The sequence below is a fragment of the Terrapene carolina genome, unplaced genomic scaffold, assembly GCF_002925995.2.
Source record: "Terrapene carolina triunguis isolate 2854851 unplaced genomic scaffold, T_m_triunguis-2.0 Scaffold232, whole genome shotgun sequence".
NCBI classification, from domain to species: domain Eukaryota; kingdom Metazoa; phylum Chordata; order Testudines; family Emydidae; genus Terrapene; species Terrapene triunguis.
In genome coordinates, this window is record NW_020664583.1 from 10,905,160 (window position 1) to 10,919,783 (window position 14,624).

General features: G+C 54.0%; 2 protein-coding genes across 4 annotated transcripts in view; one reads left to right on the forward strand and one right to left on the reverse strand.

The window, feature by feature from the left end:
- RRP9 (ribosomal RNA processing 9, U3 small nucleolar RNA binding protein) lies at positions 1-14,063 on the reverse strand. Of its 3 annotated transcripts, none has more exons than XM_024205688.2 (15): positions 13,986-14,063; positions 13,327-13,409; positions 12,273-12,388; positions 8,569-8,636; positions 7,210-7,251; positions 6,383-6,509; positions 5,399-5,523; positions 4,555-4,647; positions 4,144-4,244; positions 3,422-3,556; positions 2,569-2,631; positions 2,337-2,482; positions 1,230-1,309; positions 798-871; positions 1-183 (listed from the first exon to the last, which is right to left on the reverse strand). In XM_024205688.2, the coding sequence occupies exons 1-15, from the start codon at positions 14,061-14,063 to the stop codon at positions 81-83; spliced, it is 1,434 nt and encodes a 477-aa protein (XP_024061456.1). In that variant the 3' UTR covers positions 1-80. The 3 variants fall into 3 exon arrangements, 2 of the variants coding, with proteins under 2 accessions (XP_024061456.1, XP_024061455.1); XM_024205687.2 differs by having other exon boundaries at positions 2,325-2,482; XR_003899885.1 differs by lacking the exon at positions 1-183 and having other exon boundaries at positions 857-871; positions 1,230-2,482.
- A 330-nt stretch (positions 14,064-14,393) lies between these two features.
- Positions 14,394-14,624, forward strand: part of PARP3 (poly(ADP-ribose) polymerase family member 3) — a 17,276-nt gene continuing 17,045 nt past the window's right edge. Inside the window, exon 1 of the mRNA XM_024205695.2 lies at positions 14,394-14,416. The gene's annotated coding sequence lies outside the window, so the exon portion shown is untranslated. The remainder of the gene's footprint in view (positions 14,417-14,624) is intronic.

Consider the following 14,624-nt stretch of genomic DNA (forward strand, 5'->3'; position numbering starts at 1 on the left):
TGCTTTTAATGCAAAGTTTTAACTCAAGAGTCTCACAAAGCTCTAGGAGCAACACGACCGTATGCAAGAGGGGAGCAGGGTTAGGAGCCGTCAGCTGGCTGTGCGCTGCCAGCCGCCGTCCTCTGCAGCGGGATGATGCAGATGCTGTTCTTGGCTTCTTTGATTCGCCACCAGCGGCCCAACCTGAACACGAGAGAGAGAGACCCTGAGCTTTTGTTTCCCCCACTCCCCAGCAAGAAAGCCACCTGGTGCCAAGCTGAGCTCCCTCCTCAGAGGGTCCTGGTGCTGGCACTCAGTGCTTCACGCTGCTCTAGCGCCTCCCAGGGGCTCTTGGAGTGCTTTGCAGAGATCCAGCACCTGAGATGCGCCATCTCTGGTCTACAGAAGGGGAAGATGTGTCTCCATTTCCCCCAGGAGAAAGCAAGTCACTGGTAAGGCTGCCCTGGAGCAATGGCAGGAGGAGTTTCATACCAGTGCCAGCCGGGCTTTTAAGAGGGTTAGTGCCATTTTCTGCCCTCCCCTCCTAGACAGCCCACTCGTCGCATGCTTCACCCCGAAAGCTGCCCCTTCCCAGCATTCAACAGACCCTTCTTCCCAGCTGAAGAGGAGTCTAATGCCAAATGTTGGATTTTTCTAAGTCCCCAGCACAGGCTCCGCCCCATTGCCAGCTCCTTCAGACTGCACACTGCAGAGGGACAACCACAAGGGCTGGAAGAGGGTCTGGGATTAGCAGCTGGGGCCTTGGGCCAGAGCCCCTGGGACCCCATGTAGCCTGTAGCTAGCATCGAGGCCGGTACCTGTGTTCCTGTCCGACCCCAACAACCAGGAAATCCCCAGCATTGGAGAACTTCAAGCTGTTGACAAAGCCGATCTGAGAGAGAGGAAAAGGCATGAGGCCAGTACCGCAGGCTTGAGAGCTATTAGTCTGCCGAGACACTCGAGTGCAGGGCTCCCATTAGGGCAATGCAACTTTGATCAGGCCGAGAAGGGATTTAATCTCAGCAATTCACTGGCTTCACACACCAGATGGGAGGAGCCCCTCTGGGCTTATTCCAGACCCCAGCAAAACCTGCACTCCCTCACCCGAGCCTGCACAGCAGACTCGTTTGGGGAAGGGGAACTCAGCTGGACAGAAGAGGGAAATTCCCATCTCTCCTCAGCCCCAAGTATCCACTCCCATGAGCCTCGCCTGCCAAGAGGGAGCCTTCATGCCCACGCCCCTTTCTTACCAGGGGGATGTCGAAGAGCGGCTCCAGCCTTCGGAATCCCTCGCCGCACTTCCACAGCCGCACGCTGGCGCTGTGCGAGCCTGCGGTCACAGAGCAGAATGTGAGGGCCTTGGGCGGCCAGGCCCTGCGCCTCCCCCGGGCCCCGCCACGCTCTGCACCGATCCAAGGTAGCGTGGTCTCCCTCAGCCCACAGCCCTGCCACCACACCAAGCCCTGCTGGCATCCACGACCGGAACCCCACACAGCCCAGCTCCCCCTCCCTGCCACCCTACCAACACAACGGGAACCACAGGAAGCTGAAGCTGCTGGCTGGGCAATTGGAGCAGCAAGCTGGCCTATTCCAGGGGAAAACACCATCCTGCCTGGGGTTAGGCGGCGGTGGATCCTCATCACTCTGAGGGAGCGAGTCAGGACCAGAGAGGAGAGCGACGCAGCAATCTCCTGCCAGTGACACACAGGACAGACTGGTCACAAGGCCGTGGCTCTCTGGAGAGGCCCAGCCAATGTCCCCAGAACCCCAGGTGCAGTTACCTCTTGCTCCGAGCTCACCAGTCATTTATTGTATGTGACATGGATCCAAGTTCAAACCAAGCCTTCCCTCCCCCTCCCAGCCTGCCCCAAACCACTCCCTTCCCATCCAAGCAGGACTTCCCCACTCCTCAGCTAGTTTCTAAGCCAGGGTGGCAAGCCTGAGAGTGCCAGGGGTAGGAGTTGTAGGAGTGGCAGGGACTGGGCTAGTTGAGAGCAGCATAGGGCCAGTTGTGGGTAAATTCCCCAGGGCTGCCAGGAAAGCAGAGCCAGGTTCCCAGAAGAAGAGAGAAGTTAGGAGCCTGAGGAATGACCCGTCCAGGGCGCTTTCCATCTGAGCCCCTCGGAGCACTTCAAACAGTAACCCGGCCCCTGCCCACGAGACAGGCATTGTCCCAGCTGTACAGAGTGCTGGCCCAAGCTGCAGGGAGGATAAGAGCCAGGGAGGAAGCCCAAAGCCAGAGCCAGAGAGGAAGCCAAGATCGCCCAGCTGCCAGGGGCCTGCAATGTACTGCATCCTTCCTCTCCGCCCCAGTCCCAAAGCAACAGCAAAAGCGAGGGTCTCACAGCGCGAGGCACCTGTGGCTACAACGTCACTGTTCAGCAGGGTGGCCACTGAGGAGATCCAGTACGGCTGCTCCAGGCCCTGGGCGCCGTGGTTACTGTGCGCTTGCCTCACCGTCGTGAGCGGCTTCTTCTTTGAAAGACCCCAAAGGGCGACCGACCTGTTGTGAGATGTGGAGCGGATGAGGCTACGTGCCAGAGCCCAGGCCTGCAGCACCCCCAGCATGTTTCCAGCAGGGTTACTCACCCGTCGTCCGCGCCGGACACCATGTGCTCCTCGTTGATCAGCTGGACGCAGTCGATGGAGCCCCTAAGATGGGCAGAGGGAAGGAGGAGAATGATTTGTGGCTGTGGGCCCCCTGGGAAGTTACCCTGCAGGGTGCCAGAGCACCTGAGGCAAGGGTAACCCCAGAACTTGAGCTGAGTGCAGACCGGGCTTCCAACACTACCCCTCAAAGGAGACTGTGCTGGTGGCACTCGGCATGCTTCAGAACAGGCCTCCTTGGCAGCCCTCACTGCAACAGGCAGCCCCCTAGAGGTGGAGCATTCCCTAGGTCACCTCCCAGAAGGGCACATTTCCCCTTTTGGCTGCTCCCCCACTGGGATCTGGCATGAACGCTCTGGACGAGTCCTCCTGCCGGCTGAGCCGCTTGCCCTGTGGTTCAGCCTGGCTGGCCTAGTTCCACGCTGCACCACTGTGATATGGGAGCTTGGCTTGAGCTGCTTCCAGGAGCTGCTGCCGGGAGGAGCAGTCCCATGCACCGTGCAGTGCTGTGGATGGCCAGCCAGCCTCCCCAACCCAGCATGTCTGCATCACTCCTGCAGGCACTAGGCAAAGTAGCACATGCCACCACCAGCTCAACAGGTGTGGCCGATAACCATGCACGAGGCAGGTGCTGGGAGGCATCTGACAAGACACTGGGCTGCAGAGCGGAGGAGGGGAGATAGAACAGACCAGGGCTTGCAGCGCAGTTGCTGGCAACCACCAGATGGGTATTATGCTTTGGCAGAGGAGCTGCCATGGAAGGTGAAGTGGGTTAAGCGGAGCAGACACCCCGCAGCCCTCACTACCCTCTGCAGAGGCTGCTGCCCACACCTACTGGTGCCCGTAGAACACAAGCTGAGACTCCTCAGGGATCTTCCAGACCCGGACGGTGCCGTCTCGCCCGCCTGACGTGACACAGCACTCCCGGCTCAGGCTGTCCAGCCCCGTGATCGCATCCTGGTGCCCGAACCTGGAGTCGGGGGGCAAACCGAGCAGAAGATGAGACCCAGTCTCAGTAACCCAGGGAGCCCAGCCTGGCACCTTCTACATCTCTTCCCACACAGGCTCTGCATTCTCAGCCTCGATGGTCATCTCCCACCACCGCATGGCCGACGCTGATCACTGGTTCTCCTGGATGGGGGGCTTGTGGCTATAGCACACCAGGCCTCCACCCCCACAGAATACTTGGCCTCTCACCAGACACAGCTGGTAGAAGCCGTGGCGATGTCTATCTCAGATAACCACGCTTGGCAAGAATGACTCAGGCCCTCAGGAGATTTCTGAGCTGCAGCCACATCACAGCTACTGATGCAGTAGGAGGGCTCCCGACCATGGGTGCCACCAAACTGAATGGGCCGCTTGTTAGGGCAGGGTAGCCTTGAGCAGTGACCATAGGACAGCTTGGGGGCCAAATGCATTGCTGGGCCAAGTCTGCTGGAGCCCCCTGCCCAGGAATCCCAGTCTTCCATCTCCAGAGTCACCCCAAAAGCCACATAATCCTCCCAGCTCAGCCGCCCTGGTTCTCCTGCCCCAGGGCACAGAGAACTGGGTCCTCACAGAGTTTCCACGTAGGCGTTCTCAGCCACGTTCCAGACTTTGACAGAGCGATCGTGCGAGGCGCTGTACAGCTGGTGAGTGCCCTTCTGGAACGACAAGCCCTGCATGGGGGGAGAGACAGGTGCTAAATACAGAAGAGTGGCTTTAATGCCGATCCAGAACTGCATTCTCCAAGGTGACTACCCTAAGGAAAGGCTGCCCTGGAAGCAGCCAAATTTCCCACCCCTCCCGAGCTCAGCACCTCAGAGGAAAGGCACTCGGCAAAGGGGGAAGAGGATTCCCATGGAGAAAGGGCTCCCTGACTTTTAGTCAGAGCCTAGATATATTTCCCAAGTCAGTGTGGAAGGATCGGGTGCTCAAAGCCGCCTAGTTGTGTCTGAGCTACTCGGCCCCAGCACTCCAGCCACTCACCGTCACAGCGTCTCGATGGCCAGTGAATTTATACAGGTGCTTGCATGTGACAGCCTCCCAGATCATGATCAGTTTGTTCCTGTCTCCTGTGGCCTGGCAGGGAGACAGAGGACACTCTCACCAGCAGCCCCTAACTAGTTTTCCTGGGTCTGTGTCATCACAGCGGGCTGTGTGGCTGCACTATTATGTTCTGCTGCCATTTCAGAGGCCCACAGGGAGAGGTCTCAGCCAGATGGGATTCCCCACTAGCCACCCCTTGGTTTTGTTCCCGGCTCACTGTCTTCCCCTGGAGAGCATACAGAGCAAACAGCCTTTGCCCTTCCTCCTCCTCTCGGGATGGTCCCATCAGCACCACAGCCAACGCTGGAGCCCAAGGCTGGTGAGATCCAGCTGTGCAGCCAGCCAGAGAGGCAGCGGTGATACTGTGTGTGCTGCCGGTGACTGGTCCCAATCATGGCACAGCAGCCATCAGCATTTCGCCACTGGGGCAGAGATGGACCCTGCTTCTATCAGAGCAAGCTCCCCCAACAAGGTCTCACCAGACAAGCCGTGTACCATGCACTCACAGCTGATGTGCTGTTTGCAGCTCCTGTATCCTCTCTGGAGGGTGGCAGCGCCCAGCTCTGCCTGCCAGAGCAGCCCACCCAGCTCCGAGGGGGGGCCAGGGACGGAGAGCGGGCAGCAGGGCGGGGGATCAAAGGGGGTCCAGCATTTGCAATGAAGCAGAAAGCTGACAGCGTGTGCCAAGAACTCAACGACAAGAGCCTCCTCTCACTGCATGACTAGAGAACAAGGGTGAGCCAGCCAGCAGGGGAGAGGGCAGGGCCTGGCCGTTCCTCCTTACCAGGTATTTGCCATCTGACGAGATGGCCATGGAGAGAACATGCGCTGTGTGGCCGACGTGCTGGGCCTCTGTCCCCTTCTTCCCTCCAGGGATCACGTGCAACTTCTTCCCGCTCTCCACATCCCCTGCAGCAGACTGCATCGGTCACCTCCTGCCTGATTCTGCAGGGCTAAGCCTCTGGCTTTCTTAGCCAGACTAGCAGGGCTGCCTTGGCCAGCATGTCCTCTTGGCAAGCCAAGGGCCATAGAGACAGGGCCAGCGCCTCCCCAGAGGGTTAGGAAGTAGAGCATGCAAGGCACACCTGATGGTCCCAGCTCACCCATCTCGTTCCATTAACGGGGACTCCTTGGTAATGAGGCAGGTGATACCAACTATCCACATCTGCTCAGAGCAAGGTGCGGGAGGATCACAACAGTACAGTGGAGTTCCTGCACCAGCCCCAAAGCAAGCTGCCAGAGGGCAGAGCTGACGCTGTACTTAATAGTGCCTTCTATCCCACTGTGAATGCTAAAGTCCGAGACTCATTTTTTCAGGAGGGTCAACTTATTTTGGGCCCCTAAGATCTAAGCACCCATTTCTCTCTCCCTCCCCTCCTCCCCCCAAGGCAGTGGGAGCTGCGTGTGCATGGCACTTCTGGAAAACAGGGGTGTAGGTGTTTGGAGCTAAGCACTCAAGAACTGAGGGACACCCCTCCCCCCCCAAATTAGTGGACACTTCTGAAGAGTTAGATCCTGCTTGCAGGGTCAGTGCTGCTCCAGCACTAAAATCTAGCTTGTAACAAAGCAAGAGACTTCCCTTCAGAAGAGGAGGCTACAAGCAAAACTAGAAATTGACAAGCTCTATCAGCCTGCCCTGCATAGCTATAACGTGTGAACACGGCACCTGCCGGGAGATGGGAGAGGATGCTCTTCACAACTGTCTTTGGAAATGCTGGAACCTGCAAGCCACTGGACTAAGAGGGGAGGTGGCCTAGGAACAACTCACATTTGATGATGGAGCAATCTTTGGCAGCTGAGAAGATGCACTTGTCATCTGGAGCGATGACCAGGCAGGTGATGGGCAGCTGGTGACCTCGCAGCACTCGGATGGCTGCTGTATCTGGAGGCTGCAACTGTTCACACACAGCACCTCATTAACAAAGTGCTCCGGCGCCACAGAACTTGCATGGGGTTGCGAGCTATTTTATCCCTGGTGATGGGATACACACTGACTTCAGTGGGAGCGCAGCACCTCAAAGATCTAGCTGTCAGCACCCAACTTTAGAAGGTCAAGATTTTCAAATATTTAAAGGTACTTATATACCCCCCCACCCCCATTACCAACAACAGAGCACTACCAACACCCCTGTGATAGGACAATGCTATTATCCCCATTTTAAGATAGGAAACTGAGGCACAAACATGCCACATGACTTGCCCAAGGTCACTCAAGAAGTCTGTGGCAGAGCATGGAATTTAACCCAGGTCTCCTGCTGTCCAGTCCAGTGCTCTACCCATTAGGACACGCTTCCACAGAGCAAACCTGGATCCACAAGAGTCCCAGGTTACTGCAGGGCCACCTTGCCCTAACATGCAAATGCTGTTATTTTCAACTGAACTAGGAGCAAGCTCGTCCGAGGCGCCTGCATTGAGAGAGAACAGTCGATCTGACAGCTGGGAGATTGAGCCAGTCCAGAAAGGGATCACATGACAATGAGACACCCTCCCCTTCCCCCCCTCCCCCCCCAAGGGGAGAATGGGCAGCCAGCAACCTCTCCCTGCCCCTACCCAACTCTGAAACAGAGCTGTTCATGCAAAGCTTTGCAAACTTACATCTTTGGCGATCAGTCGCTGCAGTTTTCCCTTCTGTTCAAGCTGTTGAAAGTACAAGGCAGTTAGACATGAGCAGCAAAGCCCTAGGCACTCAGTCCCTGCATAGTGGAGGCTATTCTGCCCTTACAAGATGTGGAATGAGGACAATTTGGATACAAAAGTTGTTCAGTTGCACAGTCAACTGCTTGACCACGCTTTGGTTCGGCCTGAAATACATTCCAGAAAACCAAATAACCAATGTCACCCAGGCTTGTTGCTAAAAGGCAATAAAAAGCATAGGACAAGAAGAACAGTATCATATTGAACCTGGCTCTGGGAAGCTCTCATGAAGTGTTAAATTCACCTTACACCAAAGATGTGCTCCCAAAGTCACCACCCTAAAGCCACCTTTCTATATCCTACCCATTTACAAGAAGTGCTGTGTACATCACCTGAAACTGGATTTAACCAATCAGCTTTCTATGTTGTTTTTCTGGTACCATGCTGTACCCCCTTACCTCTTTGTTCTGAGAGCATGCACTCCAGGTACTGGGCCCGTGAAGGCACCTCTGTGGTTTGCATGGTCTTATCTTTTTTCTTTGGGACATTCTAGTAGTAGCCTGAGAGAGTTACTCCCTACCTCTTGCTATGATAAAACACTCCTGTGTGCTGATCCCGACCGTTTTCCTATCTTCCTAAGCCAAAGCTTACTTCTGCGAACGCAAGGTGTTATGGGATACTTGACAAGGGTGGCCAGAATTGTGGAGAGAGTATAATACATTCAAGTGAACATAACTTCCCAATACTTATATTAACACTAAGCCAATACATGTGTTGTTAGGCAACCTAGGTGATGGGCACCTTAAGAATGCTGATGGTTTAAACAGGAATATGCAAAGAGGCCCATGGATGTGTTTACCTCTCTGCTTAGCAGAGGACCAGGTTCCCATGCATGGAGCAGCTGCTTGGTTCCCCTCAGGTTCAGAGAGCCATAGACCAGTGCGAATCAGAAAGATGATTTGGGGGGGAGGGGGAGGAGGGGGGGGAATTCCATGCAGAGATTCAAGTCACTTTCTCCCCAGCTGGGGGGATGTTTGGAAGGCAGAGACTTAGCTTTGCTCTGGCTACTTAACGAAAGCCGCAGTAAAAGTCAAATGCACGTGTGTGGGAGTGAACAGACACTCTCGTCTCAGAGATTGTAGCCACGAGACAGGCCCTCAAGGCAGGCTGAAAGGAATTGGGGGGAAGGGAGAGGGGGGAAATCCCCAGGGCTCCAGGAGCATCAGAAGGGAAGAAGCAGGCGCAATTCGAAAGAAAAGACGTCAGCAAGCAAGGAGCCCCTGAATCCATTAACTCCTCTCCCCCAAGCAGCCTACTCACCACATCTTCCTTCAGTCGGCCAGCAACCAAGTCCTTTTCCAAGGCCTCCTCTTCTGCCTTTTCCTCCTCTGTCCAAGACACAAGCACAGAGACAGCACATTAGGAATGGAGCTCCGCATGCACAGCAAGAAGGCATTCGACTGAAGCAATGAACATTCCTGCATTAGCAGAGCTTCCTCTCCAAGAGGAGCAAGCAGCAGACAGCCCTCAAGGAGCTACACATCGGAATATTAGCACAGGCTTTTAACTATGCAAATACGTGGGGAGCTGGTCCCCAGTGACTGCCTGGTCAGCCCTCCTGCTCCAGACTTAGACCCCAGATCATCGGGCCCAGTCTCATTTACGGTAGTTTCCTGGCCAACAGCAGACTACACATCCCCCCATATCAGCATAGAATATCAAGGTTGGAAGGGACCTCAGGAGGTCATCTAGTCCAACCCCCTGCTCAAAGCAGGACCAATCCCCAGACAGATTTTTGCCTCAGATCCCTAAGTGGCCCACTCAAGGATTGAACTCACAACCCTGGGTTACATGTGGAAACTTAAGTATTCTAGCTCTTGCATTACCACTTTAAGGCAGAGTTTATCACTATGCCCGTGCTATAAGCAGTTCCTGAGCATACTTCAGGGCTTCATCTGGCTGCATTTTATATCCTTTTCTGGGGATTATTTTTAAAACAGCTGGATAGGGGGTGCTGCAGGTGTGACCGACACACCTGAAACTTCCTCACTGGGTCATTCTAGTCTATAGAGGTTCTTATGACAAGTGTGGCATTGTAGGATCCAAGCTTATAGTCTATGCATCCTTTGGCACTACTCAGAAATTTTGGGAAAACATGATGTGCTTGCTGTTACGTGCAATGGAATCTTAAAGCTGCTAGTGTCTCGGGATGTTCCTGCCATTGCAAAGTCCTATTTTGGGTCAGTTCCCTGCTGGGTTAGGTGGTGATTTTGTCAGCTCAATGGGGAATGGAGCCAGGGCTTAGTGTGAATGCAGCTGAAAGCTAGAACTGCATCATGCCCATGGCTCCTGTACTGTCCCCACTTTAACAAGCATTGAAATGGATGTGCAGAGAAGGGATGGCCTTGCCCAACATCTCACAGTAAATTGGCAGCAGATCCAAGGTCAGAATCCAGGCCTCTTGATCTAACTGCTACACTCCCTCTGAAGCATTCCCCAGAACAAGCTACAGTAGTAACACTGCCCTCTTGTTATATTAGTCTCAGTGAGACTTGTACTTATCCTGCTAGGAAAACAAGCCATCTAAATTTACCCTAAAACAGAAAAAAAAAAAAAAAAAAGAAGTCTTTTACTGCCATTACATGCAAAGGATAAAGTACAGGCGGTTGACAAATTCAGACTGGAGATACGGTGTACATTTTTCAGTGAGGGTAATTAACCACTGGAAAGTTTTACCAAGTGTCATGGTGCATTTCCTATCACTGGCAATCCTATATAAGGGGGATATAAAGTGTATTTTAAAAGAGCTGTCCTAGTTCAAACAGGAATTATTTCAGGGCAGATCTCTGGCCTGTGTTATACAGGAGTTCAGACTACATGAGCACAGTGGTCCCTTTCTGGCCTTGGAATCTATGAATAACAGCACAGTCTCACTAGCAGATCTTTCAAGTTTTTTAAACCTGGCACGTGCCTTGTTTAGATCCTTTAATGACATCCTATTTGTGCTTCCCCAATGAGACGTTGAAGGATGGCAAGATCTTGGATGTAGACTGATGATTTGGAACGGCTTTGTAATTTACAAGTTCTGTATGTTGGCTTGGTTATTGGGGTGCTTACTGTATGACTAGCCACTTAGATCAACAGGGCAGTCTGGGAAAACCAGCAGCAAAGAAGAAGAGCTAAGCCACCACTCCGCAAACACCTGAGAGTTGTTAAGGACAATGCCAGGCCTTTGTGCTTTCATGATTCTGGTTCTGTCTCCTGCTGACCCCACAGGGCTGTTGACCAGAAGGGCAGGAACAGAGTAAAAAAGCTGCCAGAGGGTTAAAAAGGAACCCGCTCTCAAGGGAGGGGGAAAACAGGCTGAGACAGGCACCCGGTGGGTTGTCTGAAGAGGTCAGGCCTGCCTAGGCTAACAGTAGGGGATTGTAAGCCTTTAGACAAGGCAGATGTGTCTAGACCATTCTGTTCTATAATCCTCTCTCTCCAATGCTTTGTTCCTACTGCAGCATAGAAATTGTGGTTTTAAGAGCCTGTTTTGGCACTATGCACACCTGTGAGGGTCACTGTGGCAGGGAAAGGCCAATTAACCCAGCTGGAGGGTGGGTCAGGCTTAACTGAAGATGAAGCCCAGCTAATGGTGCTATAAAAGAGGGGAAGCCCTGAGCAGAAGGGGCTGGAGAGAGAAACTTTGCAGTTGCTCTGTAGGACTAGAGCGTGGGGAGACTAGGAGGAGGTTCAGGAATCCTCTCAAGGAGAGAAATCTGGCAGGAGCCCCAGGAGAGGGGTTGCTGGAAGTTTCCACTCTCTGGGAGAGGAACCACAGAGGAGCCTGCAGAAAGGAACTTGTATCCTGGAAATGTTCCTGAAGGGCGAGGGTAGGGGACCCTTAAAGCAGACCAGGGAGAAGACAGACTCTAGGAAAGAAGCCCTAAGGGTCAGTGGCCTGGGAGGAGCCAGACCATCAGGGAGAAAGCCTGGGGAGGCAGCCTTCTGTAAGAGAGGAAAGGCCCTGCAGAGCTTGGGACGGGGGCAAAGCCTGCAGAGGATCAACCCTGGGAAGGGTGGAAGAGTTTTGGTACCTCTGACCTGTGACACTGTTACCCCAAAATACATGGGACTAAAGCATGACCTGACCAGAGGGCCATGTCATGAGAAGAGACCCCTGCAGGGCTGGACCAGCTGTCACCAGGGGGCACTAAATGAGGAAAAAGATACTATGCCACACCGATCCACAAGGGGGAACTCCAGCAGTAAGTCCACTATCTTACATTACCGCTGATCAGACTCCTAAACGGAAGAACTGCAGGTGCCAAACTCAATCACACCTGCAGGATAACCAGCCTTAATACACAGGATATAGTAGCCCAGTCTAAGAGTAGGAGAATTGCAGAATCCTGTCCCAGGCTAGGCAAGGCCTGACACCTCAGGTGATGTACTCAGAGACCAGCAGCTTATTCTGCAACTGTGGCAGACTTTATCCAAAAAAGATAGTATTTTACATAGCAGATGACTTACAACAAGCTTCAGGACACAACAATGCAGATGACAAAAAGCATTTCAGAGCTTTTCTTTCAAGTTACTCGGAACACAGACAACACATCCATTGTTACATGTCAAGACAAACTGTAGATTCGATTTGTGTAGCAACTGGGTCACCTATGCTGAATTGCCACCTTTAGGAAAGTAAGCAAGCAGGCAAGGAGTAGGAGACACCGCATTTTTGTCACTTTTAATTTTATACTTCTCTATATACTAGTAAATGCATTAAACTATTTAGATTGTCCCCAAGGAGTTTAGACTGCCTCTTCTTTGGGGTCTGTGCTTAATAGAAAATTTCATCAAGCGAAAGCAGTCCACTCATTACAGCACTGAAGCCTGAGTAGCAGGGAAGAGGCACAATTCCTGTGTGCAAATCAGTAAGGAAGAGCAGCAGGGCTGAGGTACAGCTACTAGTGTCCTCGCTCCTCAATAGCATCCCCTGCACTGCCCAGCCACACGCACCCAGCCTGCCGAATACTCACCCTGCTGTCGAAGCTGCTCCAGGTAAAGTTTGGCTAATCTCAGCTTCTTCTCCTGTGCCGTCTCTTCAATCTCTTCTGCCTCATTGTCCTTCTTCCGCTTCCCACCAAATGTAGGGCTACAGGGGAAGAGAGGGAGGGTGGGGGGGTGCATGGGAGGGGGTCTCTTCCTCCAACCATAACACCTTTCACTTTATAGGCCATTTGTAGTCTAGTATACAGTCAATAAAATCTGCTTTTGGACTGAAGTCTGTGTACAGAGGGACATTCATGCACAGCAGTTTAAGTACATAAACAGGCCCCACTCAACTTTATTTAAAAGTGTATAAAAGGGCAAGTTCTTTGTAATTAACCAAGAAATAACATTAAGTGGAGAGGGTCCCCACCACCTAGTATTAGACCCCACATTTCTGAAACAGTGGCCCCCACCACTTTAAGTGAGAGGGACTGTGAAAGTCTGGCTTGGAACAAAGTGCTTCATGCAACTGTAACTAACTATAGTTCTGCAAGAATCCATCCAAATGAACAGGATAGAACAGCCTGCATAGAACCATGGAGCCAGATTCTAGTCTATGTAGATACTTACACCATGCTCATCACTGTAGCATCTGAGTGCTTTCCAACTGAGCAATGTGAGTAACATCTTCATATGCTTATTCTCTCCTCCCCTCCTAAAGGGAGAAGTGTATGCAGTGGAGTGGTCTGGGATTTTTTTTATACACACTGTGGTGATGGTCCTTAATTCCTGGGGGAGTTTGTTCCCCAGTCTGGGACAGGCCCCCGAAACCACTGTCTCCTGATTGTAGGAAGTTGCACAGTGATCTCAGGAAAAGCATACAAAAGAAGAGCTCTGGGTGTCCCACCTTGTTTCCCCCCACTGAACCCCAGGAGGAGGGATCTCTCTGTATTCCTATGGCCCTCACCTCTACAGTGTTTGGGCACCTTGGAGTGGAAGGAGGGGTGTGCATGGATAGGGATGTTTCCTGGGTTCTGCTCTGCAGGGTGGCTATCTGAGGGACCCTTTGGGGCAACACCCACAGGGGGGCTAGTGCATTACTTCTCTGCATCGGAGTCGCTGGAGATCTCCTCATTCAGCTTCGAGCCAGCTTTCTGCCAGGATTTCTCCTCTGCATCAGGGACCTCAAGAACAAAACCCTCTTTCAGCACATCCTGCCTACAGCAACAAGGGGTGTGGGGGGGGGGGGGGAGAAGAACACCAGCCCACGCTGTCTCCCCTCTCATAACTGGGACCGAGGGGGACAATGGGCAGGGAGAGCCCATTCCTTGCAACCACCCTAGGATCCCCACAATGTTGTCACCTCCAGTCCATAATAAGCAGAGGAAAAGTGATAGGCAACTACCTTAGCCAACCTAGGAAATCCTTGCTTCCTCCCCCATTCCCCCCAGCCCTTTTGCCCCCCACCTATCTCCATTCCCATAGCTCCCTCCAACCCCTGTAGCCTTCCACCCCGTTCTCCCTACCCAACCCCTCCAGCCCCCTAGCCCTCAATTCCCCCACCCAGCCCCCTAGCCCTCAATTCCCCCACCCAGCCCCCTGCCCCATTTCCTCTACCCAGTCCCTCCATCCCTCGATTCCTCCACCCCGCCCCTCTGTCTCCCCGCCCATCCGTCCCCGATTCCCCCACCAGCTCCTCACTTGTTGCCCTAACCGATCTCCATCTCCTCCCCAATGGGCGCCCTTGTTCCCGCCCCCACCTTGCGCCGCCTGCGCCCGGCTCCCCCCGCCGCGGCCGCTCGCTGCTGCTGTTTCTTCTTCGCTCCCGACGCCGCCATGCTGCTGACTCCGGCCCAGCCTGCTGCTCAGCGCCAGCTGCACGTGGCGCTCTGGTTCCGCCCCTAGATCCCTCCCATTCGGCAGAGCCACTCCGGCCCCGCCCTCAGCTCCCTCTCCATTGGTTGGAATTACTCCCAGGTCCGCCCCTCCGTACTCGCGTTCCTTCCAGGGCTAACGCCCCTTTCCTCCCGCATTTTGCCCCGCCTCCCCCTGCTATTGGACAAATCTTCCGCTGGGGCCCCCCCCCCGTCTCCTGTTGGTGAGCTGAGCTGCCTGTAAACGGGGCTTGTTCCCCAGCCGGGTTCGTTTTGCACATGCGCGGTGTGCTCTGCTAAGGCGGGCGTTGTGTGAGGTGAGTGTGCCACGAGGGGGCGCTAGAGCCTGCTGCGCACGGCGCTGGGGTGGCCAGGGCCTCGGGGCTAGTTTTGTGGAGGGCTCGGGGCTGGGCCTGGTTTGGGAGAGGGTGAGGGCTTGGGGCTGGTTAGGGGAAGGGCTGGTTGGGGGGGGTGAGGACTTGGGGCTGGTTAGGGGAAGGGCTGGTTGGGGGGGGTGAGGGCTTG